An 11,407-nucleotide genomic window follows, 5' to 3' on the forward strand; every position below is an offset into this window, starting at 1 on the left:
CATCTTTTTATTAACAATTTATTGGCTAGATTTTAGTAATACATAAAACAGTTGATAATTTTCATATTCCATCCCAACAACCAATATAAAACATTAGTTGTTGAGAACTTTTCTTATATTTATTACACATGTATAAATGTATATACGCCTTGGTTATAAAGTTACTTTATATTTTAAATTCTGAAAATATGTGCCATCCAAAAATTCATTTCGGTCCTACAAGTCCGAACAAGTTGATCTCACCAAAGTTTAATTATGGTCCGGATGCTGAAATACAATACAAACATGTCCATAAAATTTTATAAATTAATCTACAGCAAAACGTGCGAACGACGATTCTATAAGTTAACTTTATTACCTAATAAAATCAGTCTTGTGAAATGATTTTTTTCTCCATTTTTTAAAAAAAAATCATATACATTCTACATATAAAATATTATAAGAAAAAGAATAGGATTAAGAAAAGAATATGTTAAATAATCGACATTTGTAATTATTGTATGATTGGCTATAAGTACACACCTTAAGCAAAAAATATTCAGATAAATCAGAGAGTTGCTACATCAAAGTCGCCAAGATGCCTTAATGTTAACTTGTCCACAAAAGCACTGCCCGGCTGGGTGAAATCATATTATGTTAATGTCGAAATTTGACAAGAAATGAGAGAAAATGAAACGGACAATGCCGAAAAATATGGTGGTTGATTTGTACATGTCGAAAACACGACTAAGTAACAATTTTTTATTTTCGTATTTTCGTGTTTTCGAGCGAAAGAACAACAAAGTGGTCGTCACATTGTCGTTATTTTGAGTTTTTGCCGCGAGAGTACGACAAAGTGGTCACATTGCCGTATTTTCGCCTGGTGCCCCGCGGAGCAAAAATACAACATAGCACAAATCAAGCACCATAGATAAATGATCAAATTGACATTGAACCAAATATGTAGAACATTGCCACGGCGAAGTACCCTACCTCTTGCCTTTTATCAACATATCATAGGCCTCGTTGACTTTATCAAGTTCCATTGTGTGTGTAACAAACTCGTCCAGCATCAGTTCTCCGTTCATATATTTCTCTACAAGTTTCGGTGTTTCATCTCTACTTTTATACCCTAAAAGTTATGAGAAGTAACATGAAAATAAATATCAAAATGAATAATAAAAATACTCATATTATAAGCGAAAGGGAATAAAATCATATATCATTTGTCATAAAGATTTTGATAGGTGATAAAGCCCAGTAGAGCCCCAGTAGGTCCCCGATTGATTGAAAACGCGCGAAAATGATGGCGTTGATACATAATTTTCATTTGATATAATGTTAAATGATATTTTCTCCTATTTAATAAGTAATTCATGATGATTTTCTGATTGATCCTTATGCAAGACTGGACAGAATGGAAATGGGAGAGGGTTTAAACACAAACAAATGCAAACATCGCAAATTGCCGTGATTCTTTTAAAATGATCCGGACTTTGCCTGGGCTCTACCGGGATCAACCATAGCTCCATCGTCATCCTCCAGGCTTTTGTCGGCATTCACCAGCGCTCTGACGGCATTCAACGGCACTCTACCGGCGCTCTACCGGCTATATCATACCCGGATCATCCCGGTTTGTGCCAGCAGAACTACGGTGCTTGCCAAGTGTAACCCCGGTCGTTCCCGGCAGAGCTAAGGATGAAGCCGACAAAGCTATAACTTCCCGGAACATCCCGGACCATCCCGGTGATATTAAATATTTCATTCCATCCGGGGTCGAATGCCGAATGTTCCCGGATCAACCCGGACAATTCCGGCAGAGTTAGGGATGTACACCGGTTGTTCCCTGTCGTATCACGGCGACATCTACCGGGAGACTACAGGGGCTCTACCGGATATCAGTGAGACTTCAGCTTAAAGGAAACATTGTTAATCAGAGATTGTACCTCCGAAAGATGTTCCTTTCCAGATTCTTCCACCTGCTGATATGAAATAAGGCTGGACTGACACCTTCTGTGTAGCAGCGACCACGCCTACAAGTGTAGCCACGCCCCATCCCTCGTGACAACTGTACAAGGCTGATTCCTATATTAAAATTGTCAAACATTTCTTCACATAAATAAAACATATTTGACACTTCAGCATGTATTAAGCACACATCGATTCTAGTCGGAAATCTAATTATCTTATCTATCTACTTTAAAGGTAGATCCTAAGCTTAATGATGTACATGTACATTGTAAGTTTGAAAGCTGTTTTCTCATTACTCTCGGTGATTCTCTCGTACTGTTTGGAACTACTATTATTCACCATTTAAGCTGTGTAATTGAAGAAAAGCTGTACCAACATTGTCGTTTTATGCATATACACATCAATGTACAACATTTTATTTAATATATTGATTAATACACGTACTCCGATTTCTACTTGAAAAGTTATGATGATTTTAGGATTCTAAGAAATGACAGTTACCATGATGGCCGTGTTGCCGATACATTCAAATGTAAAATCACAACCGCCATCAGTCATCTCTCGGATCACTTCCTCGATTGGTCTATCATAGTCCATAGGGTTGATAAATTCCGTAGCTCCAAAAGTTCTCGCTGGAAATATTATAAGACATTCCTTTCTAAACCAATCTGCCCACTTTTAATTGTTAAAAAAAAGAAATGTGTCAGAATTAGGGATGATTAGGGACTAAAACTTCTTTCATGTGAGGAATCTAGATAGCTTACGGGACGTTGGTGGTTCTACTCATGTGCCTGCTCGTGCCTCAAATAATGCACGGATGGACACCTGAGGTTTTACTGAACTAGTAAAGATTAAGATTGAAAGTTGCTATGTAACCTTTAAGGTGTCGCGGTTTGACTAAAAACCCATCAAAATTAACATACTTAGTTTAAGGACAATTGTCCTATGCATGTGTGGAAATTTTTTCATCTGCTTGAAGAGGCTTATCTATTCTTAAACATGCACGGCCTTGATCTGTACTGATGACCTAGACGAAAGTACTACATATATTACGTTAAGGAATACTGTACCTATTGCTTCCTTGCTAGGGTTAATATCTAGAGCAATAATTCTCTTAGCGCCGGCAGCTTTACATCCCATAACGGCTGATAGACCGACACAACCTAAACCCCATACTGCACACGTTGATCCTTTCTCCACCTAAAACACATCGAGATATCTAATATATGCTTGTTTGGTTGGTTTTTTGTTTAGCTGGATGGTTTTACGGCTCACCAAAACAGTATAGGTCAAATATATTTTGCAATGTTGAAGATTGTGTCATTTGTATAAAGCATATTTTCATACTTTCTAGGGTAACTTGACATTTATCTATAAAATAATGCATCGAAATGTAGCGCGTAGTAAACATTATGTCAAAGTTACTAATACATGTTTATTTTATGTTCTTATACATGTAATCATGTTAAAGCATCTATTGAAATGATTAATGTCATATAGCATTGTTGCCTTTGAAACGTCTTTACATAAAATTGAGCCGCGTCACGACAAAACCAACATAGTGCGTTTGCGACCAGCATGGATCCAGACCAGCCTGCGCATTTTATCATTTTCCTACTTGTAATAGGGTTGGTAAGCGAACAGCATGGGTCCTGATCAGACTGCGCGGATGCGCAGGCTGGTTTGGATCCATGCTGGTCGCAAACGCACTTTGTTGGTTTTGTCGTGACGCGGCTCAATTACAATTTTATAATCTTGGGATATGTAAACCGTTACATTACCTTTGCAGTATTGAGAGCCGCCCCGTAACCAGTTGACACACCACAGCCGAGAAGACAAATTTTGTCCATAGGAGCTGCTGAATTTACCTAGAATAACATTATTGACTTTAAGAAAACGTTTTAGTAAATTAACTCCCCTTAAAATATAAAAAGAGACCTTTGTACTATAAGATCCTTTTCCTTGCACATAAATGTATTTTTGTTATATACTACTAAATCTTAGATCTCAAGTTTAACCAGAAGGAATAGTTCATTGATAGGGTATTATTACCGGATGGTAATACATGTACATTTTTTTATTCAACCTTATTATATTAAGATCGGACCAGCACTGTTAAGGCCATATAACAACTGCTAAAAGAAACACATCAGGTACCACGCCATACATTATTGACACAAAAATAATTCCATGTGCGAGCGGATAATTCAGTGACTGTTTCTAATATAGCTTAAACACTTCCTTACAATAGGTTTACCCAATATTCTTTTAAAAAATGTGAAGGAATTAGCTGCAATTGTATTTTCATAACGTACAATAACGGGCAACAAACCAATCTTACCTTGCATATGGAGATATCTGCAACTACTGTATACTGGCTAAAGGTACTTGTGCCCATAAAATGATATACTGTTTTCCCTTTGCACGTGAAACGCGTTGTTCCGTCAGGCATGAGTCCCTTGGCCTGCGTTGCACTTAAATTCAAGTAAAAGTCTTTTACATTAATAAAACACTACTGTGACGTGTCCCTACTTCCTGCAGTGAAGGATAAGATATAAAATGACAACAGTGTTTCTGAACAGGCTGTAGGTTTGTGTATTGCATATTAAAGTAAAAGCTTCAGGCACTAAGCATATGCCCGGTTCTAATTGTAGATTGAAGGATAACTAAAATTTCAGTTACTGGATAGTTCTTAATGAGAATGGACACTCTTCTCTGATATAGCGGGAATGAAAATTCACAAAAGTCTGCACGTCAATACTCTTAAAATTTACTTTAATTGAATTGTTTTAGTCTTAATATTTGAAACATCAGTAACAAATTGTCCATTCATACCTGATTTTATTGCAGCCGTTGGTTTTCGGGCTCTTACAGAGTTTACACTGCTTACATTGCGCCTTATATAGAGGAATCACGTGGTCACCTAAAATAAAAGAACCAAAAATAAAATGACATACAAACCTTGTACTTTCATAGGCACAAACACTTTTGAGATTTTTAAAATAATATTAATTTTCGTCTACAAATTGGTGCTTGACTGGTTTATTTACTTTTATACTATGGTGTCATTATAATTCATTCTTATATATGTAAGTCTAGATAATAATTTTCATTTAGTCAAAGTACAATACCTGGTTGGACATTAGTTACACCCTCTCCGACACTTTCAACAATTCCTGCCCCTTCATGTCCAAGAATCACTGGCCATTGGACTTTACTGTTGAAGGTCCGCCCCTCCATCACGTGATAATCAGAGTGGCACACCCCATTTACAAAAACCTTCATTTTTAAATAGAAAAAAAAACATGGTTGTTTCTCGAAAACGAAAATGTGTTCGATACGCGTTAAGATTTTCTTAACATTCAATGGAAATAAAAAGACATACTTTTGATAAAAGGCACACATAATTGGTACACACACAATATCTGTTCATTTTTTCAAAAAGATAGAAGATTGCAAACACAATTTACCTTCATTCTAACCTCACCGGCTTTGGGTGGTGCCACCTCTATCGTTTCGATGCATAGGGGCTGTTTAGCCTCCCATTGTATCGCAGCCTTGCACGTGATTGTCTTAAAATAGAAAAGTTGTGCAAAATAATGAAGAAAAACATAAAATTTTATTTACTTTTAGAAAATATTGCTTTACCTTGGCCACAAGAGTGAGCAGTAGTCAGTGAGTAATGTTTATTGAGTGAGTAGTGCTTAGTGACAAATATAAATGAAGTGAGCAGTACTAAATAAGTAATGTTCTGTGTTTGAGTAATGCATTGCGAATGAGTAGTTCTCAGTGAGTAAAGCTTATGAAGTGAAGTTGTGATTAGTGAAAAATTTTCATGAAGTGAAGTAGTGCGCAGCAAGTAATGTACATAAAGTGGGAAGTGCTTAGTAAGTTATGATCATGAAATGAGTAGTGATTAGTGAGTAATCTTCATGAAGTAAAGAAGTGATTAGAAGATAATGTAAATGAGATAGAGTAGTGCTTAAAGAGTAATGTTCATGAAATGAGGTAATGTTCATGAAGTGAAGTAGTGCTTAGTGAGTAATGTTCATGAAATAAGTAGTATTTAGTAGGTAAAGTTCATGAAGTGAAGTAGTGCTTAGAGAGTAATGTTCATGAAGTGAAGTAGTACTAAGTGAGTAATGTTCATGAAGTGAAGTAGTGCTAAGTGAGTATACTCATGAAGGGAGTAGTGCTTAATGAAAAATGTTCATGGAGTGAGTACTGATAAGTGAGTAATGTTCATGTAGCGAATGAGTAGTTCTGTATGAGATGTTTATGTGTTGAACAGTCCTGCGTATGTAATATTCATAATGCGATTAGCAAGAAATGAATATTTTTCAAATGTGTGGCGTTAGATGAGTAACGGCGATTAATTTTGATCATTCGACCATCCACGCGCATGAATGACGGTGTGTTGCAAGTGACCGTGCGACCATAATAAACACGCATGAATGACGGTGTGTTGCAAGTGACCGTGCGACCATAATAAACACGCATGAATGACGGTGTGTTGCAAGTGACCGTGCGACCATAATAAACACGCATGAATGACGGTGTGTTGCAAGTGACCGTGCGACCATAATAAACACGCATGAAGACGGTGTGTTGCAAGTGACCGTGCGACCATAATAAACACGCATGAATGACGGTGTGTTGCAAGTGACCGTGCGACCATAATAAACACGCATGAATGACGGTGTGTTGCAAGTGACCGTGCGACCGTAATAAACACGCATGAATGACGGTATGTTGCAAGTGACCATGCGACCATAATAAACACGCATGAAGGACGGTGTGTTGCAAGTGACCGTGCGACCATAATAAACACGCATGAATGACGGTGTGTTGCAAGTGACCGTGCGACAATAATAAACACGCATGAAGGACGAATTACGCACGAATTATCCTACAGAATGACAAATTACCGATTGTTATTACAGATCATTATTTCAATGGATTGTTAGCCTTGCAAAAAAAATCCCTTGACACATTTTAACATATTTTATAAATGTTTACCGTAAGTATGTCATAAATGTAATAAAAATTAATAGGATGTTTTCCTAACGAGACAAAATTGCATCAATAATCTTCTGGGTATTGCGTTTTAACTCTTCACTTGCTGAATTTGTGACGGATATGTCCTGTTTTGAATTTGGAACAGTCCACTAATTTAAAGTTAAAGGTGTTTTTATAATATCATAATACTAAAAACTGAAAAAGTCAGTTCAGAAAGGCACGGACATGTAGACCGGTTTGGCTCAGTAATGGTGGGAGAGACTAATCAATTATGGTTTTAGTAAGTTTATGTTTACTCAAGCAGCCTTTATAAATGCAGTTATCTAAACAAATAGTTGATTTTCTGAGCAAAAAAGTCTTTTGTTTGTTTGTTTGTTTTTTCTTCATTTTGTCAAATAAACTGTAACAGTATAAGAAGATTTCCATCACGGGCAGTTCTACATAAATTTATTCGTGGTACTTGAACTGAAATGTCAAAATGGGTGTACCGTTGCTGTACTTATGAGTAGACTGGTCTCATGTCAGTTTATCACTAACAACAGACTGTCGACCCATTTCTAGACACGCAAACAAAACCCGTCTTCCGAGATCGGGCCAAAAAGTTCCCACTGTTCCAGATTTTCTGAAGAATGGCGCAACATACTTCGTATATGGGTTTTAATTAATGTTGTGCTAATAAAACTTGTTTTTTCTGAAACGTTTGAAGCGCATGTCAAATTTCTAATGAAAGAGCATCGAGAGGAACCTTATCACGTTAAGTGGTTTTGTGTGTGTGTTTTTGCTGTTGTTGTTGTTGTTGTTGTTTTCATATACAGTTCACTGGCGTATTTTAAAGTGTAATGCATTGTATTTGAGCGAGACTTTATAATGATCCCTTTTGTTTCATAAAAATAACAGCTTATTCATAGCGGGTGTAAAGTGTCAATTTACATATTGGTAAAAAACATACATTTTTCCATTCTAAATTCGCCAAACATCGTCACTGTCTTTACGTGGCTATTTTAGGTATGTTCAAAACACGCAAGATGACGATATATGCCAAACATTTGCGTATTTAAATGAATGGACCCTGCAGAAAATTAACAGATATATGCAAATCTGTGCCATTTTTCTATATAGAGTACATATAATTATATAAATCGGAACATTACCATATATATACTAAATTGTACATGTACCATTTTGTTTCTATAACGAGTACACATATATACTTATCGGACCATTTCCCTTGAAATAACACGTCCAAATTGAGTTTACAATCAAGGTCTACCTCATGAATATTTTAAGTCATATGAGTGAAAAAATGACCTGAATTAGTTAAGATAGGTCAATGTATACATTATTGTTGATTACCAAATTAGTTAAGACACGTGCATATTATAAAAATGTAGCTCTACATACACTTGGATGAATTAATGATTGCGTTCATTATACAGAAGTGTACGATTTGTCAAACTTGTTTTCCTTTGCATTTATATTTGTCTAACTTAAGATTTAGTGGAATATTTTCAAATCGAAGGACCAGAAGTAAAATGTTAGGAAATTATTCTTTTCTTGTATGTGTGTCAGCCTTATATTCAAATGCAAAAAAAAAACTACTAAAAAGACTAAAAAAAAGACTAAAGGAGAAAAAAGTATCAAAATATCTCTCCTTTTAATATTATTTACCACTAGCCAGCTGGCAGCAACTGAATCCACCTATGCGACCAGTGCAGACCAAAATTAACAAGCCACATCCGTTCCGTCTTACAATGGTCGGCACTGTATGCTATTCAGTCAGTATTTATTATGTAATGTTCCCTTAAAGTGATGAATGGTTTTGTCCAGATTAAAAGATGGACGTGCCCATTTAAGATATCAAGCACGGTAGTCAATCATACGTTGTTTTACCGGGAGGTCAGCAGTTTTAATGGAGACAAGCAATGCTTATGGAAAGCAATTTCATGTACTTATAGGTCAATGTACTCTCCGTAAAAAGAATTGTTTCGGTAATCTTTAAACTACACATCGGCCAATCTTCAAGCGTCTGGCAATATCAGACGTCATTGCTGATAGATGATTTGTCCACACTTTTCCGCTTTACAGGGATAAAGGATATGCACGCATCGCAAATCAACAATATTTGTCCACTATGTCCGGGTATTTCCAAATCCATAAAGGGGTTTGGTGAAAAGCAATTTGTTTTAGCGAAAATCACTAAAAAAATAAGTGAAAATCAGCAAAATTTGACACACTATATATGGCCAAAACCGATATATGTTCACCTTTCCGAATAATACCAATACATCCATCCGATTATAGCTTACTCGGCTTTAAATGGGAGGGGGAATATTACTATGATAAATACCTCCCATTGGGAGCGTCTTCCAGTTGTCAAATCTTTGAGACTTTCAGTACTGCCGTAAAATGGATAGCTCATAACAAATTTGGCATGTGATATAAAGTAAAAATCCTTGACGATTTTTTGTTCCTTGCACCCACTTATTCAGAGGCCTTAGCCTCACTTCTCAATACGGAAATAACTTAAGCCCGCCTCCCGCAAGAAAAGCTTGAAAAAGCGTCTCTGCTTCTACAAGAGCTATGCTCAAAGCAATCTTGCCAACTTCGAACCCTTCTCTCCCTAATAGGCCTTCTTAATTTTGCATGGTCTGTCATTTCACCGAAGAGAGCATTTCTTAGACGTTTGATTAACTTATCAATTGGAGTAAAAAAGTTGAATTATAAAGTCAAACTGAGAAACTCGGCTAAGGAGGACATGAAAATGTGGTTAAATTTCCTTGACAATTTCAATGGTAATTCTTTTTTCATCAACGAAAAAAGGCTATCCAGTAATAGTTTATGCTTACATACAGATGCTTCACACTACAACCCCACCCGCGCCCCCTCTGTAAAACTAGTAAAATGTCAACGTTTCTATGCATATATATTACCCCTTGTCGAAATTTTGCGAAACCTTCTTGTAAAGAATCTTGTGTAACCAACGATTAAAATGGATACAAGCATAATAACTGAGGTTTCAACCTCATCCCCGGTAAAGTCCGCACTCTGTGGGTACAGCCGAACTGTTAGAATCCCGCTATATGCACTCGCATTGAGAGCTGGAGGAATCTGCATTTGCCCTTCAAATCGAGGACACGCGCACTCTCTTTCACCGATATTCCCTGCACACCGTATGCATGACTTTGAAATTTATCATGACCAAAATAACGCGAATGTGAGGGATAAAAATGTTTTTCAAAAATGAAATCATGAATATAACACTATTAACTAATATTTTAATTGCTTTAAGTATACGAGTATTCATCAAAAACCATATTAATTATTTTCCCGTCAGGACAAACAAGCCGATAACACTTGTCTAACGTGTTGATCTTCGAGAATGGTTACTTCGGGATTTCTATTTTATTTTACTGTTAATAACGCAGATATATTTGACTTTAAACGCATATATAATTCCATGGTTTATTTAAGAAAATGAACCTAAAATAAGCAAAATACAATAGCATCATACGATTAGCATGCAATGTTTCTTTTTAAAAAAAGTAAAACACTTTTATCAAACTAAGCAAAAATTATGCTCAATATTAACTTATATAAGAAAATAAACGTTTTATGTACCTTTCCTGCAGTAGCCATGGTTCAAGTGAAGAAATATAGAACAAGAAAATCTCAAGGTTAACAAGTTATCCATCTAGTGACAGAACAATTTTACTATCATACAAAAGAAAAACGTAGGTCACGAATTTTACTTAGCTCCGGATTCCTAATGTGATAAAATGTTCACTCAGCAATATTTTGTAATGTGTGTCGTCCCCGATTTGAAGCGTTTAATAAGATTTATTGTAAATGTTAGACGGTAAAAACAAATATTAAATACTTAATGTCACAAAGCAAAAAAGGTGGGGGAGGTAAAAACCTATCAAATAGAATTAAAGCTAAGTTTCAGACGCCGAATGGCAGTTTCAAATACGAAAGCAAAAAGAAAATGTGCAACAACCACTGTCACGTGACATTAATTTATTTTATACGAATTTATTTTAGTTCGATTGTGTTGAAACACTATGTGGCGCCGTTATATGGCGCAACGCCGCTAAATGTCGCACTTACCGCTAAATGTCGCACCAATACCGCTAAATGTCGCAACTGCCGCTAAATGTCGCAAAAATCATTTGCCGTTAAATGTCGCAATGTTAACGTTAAATGTCACACGAATTTCCGCTACCGTTAAATGTCGCAACACTACCGTTAAATGTCGCAAGATATAAATTCATGTTAAAATCATGATTAAAAGTAGTAGTAGTTTAATTCAAAACGCCCTCATAGTTATTTTTACTGTAATTGCCATTTAACAAAAAGGATCTTTGTTTTAATTGTTTTCTTTTATGAACCTAAATATCGAGGATTTGAGCTGCTATATAATGTAATATTGACGCTAGAA

The 11,407-nt window shown here is 36.0% G+C and overlaps 1 protein-coding gene across 1 annotated transcript; it reads right to left on the reverse strand.

Moving 5' to 3' along the window:
* Positions 1-10,637, reverse strand: LOC132752048 (alcohol dehydrogenase class-3-like). Its single transcript, XM_060742319.1, has 11 exons — positions 10,588-10,637; positions 5,421-5,522; positions 5,082-5,229; positions 4,786-4,873; positions 4,292-4,424; positions 3,732-3,818; positions 3,021-3,150; positions 2,452-2,582; positions 1,926-2,064; positions 973-1,111; positions 1-267 (listed from the first exon to the last, which is right to left on the reverse strand). Exons 1-11 carry the CDS (start codon positions 10,603-10,605, stop codon positions 240-242), a joined length of 1,143 nt encoding a protein of 380 aa, XP_060598302.1. The 5' UTR covers positions 10,606-10,637; the 3' UTR covers positions 1-239.
* Positions 10,638-11,407: the final 770 nt, after the last annotated feature.

Source organism: Ruditapes philippinarum, unplaced genomic scaffold, assembly GCF_026571515.1.
Source record: "Ruditapes philippinarum isolate M1 unplaced genomic scaffold, ASM2657151v2 ctg2080_1_1_1_1, whole genome shotgun sequence".
Lineage (NCBI taxonomy): Eukaryota > Metazoa > Mollusca > Bivalvia > Venerida > Veneridae > Ruditapes > Ruditapes philippinarum.

Coding starts and splice junctions, on each gene's coding strand:
- LOC132752048 (XM_060742319.1), bottom strand. Junction 5,230..5,420: donor CCGGTGAGGTTAGAATGAAG/GTAAATTGTGTT, acceptor TTAAAAATGAAG/GTTTTTGTAAATGGGGTGTG. Junction 4,425..4,785: donor AACGGCTGCAATAAAATCAG/GTATGAATGGAC, acceptor CTTGAATTTAAG/TGCAACGCAGGCCAAGGGAC.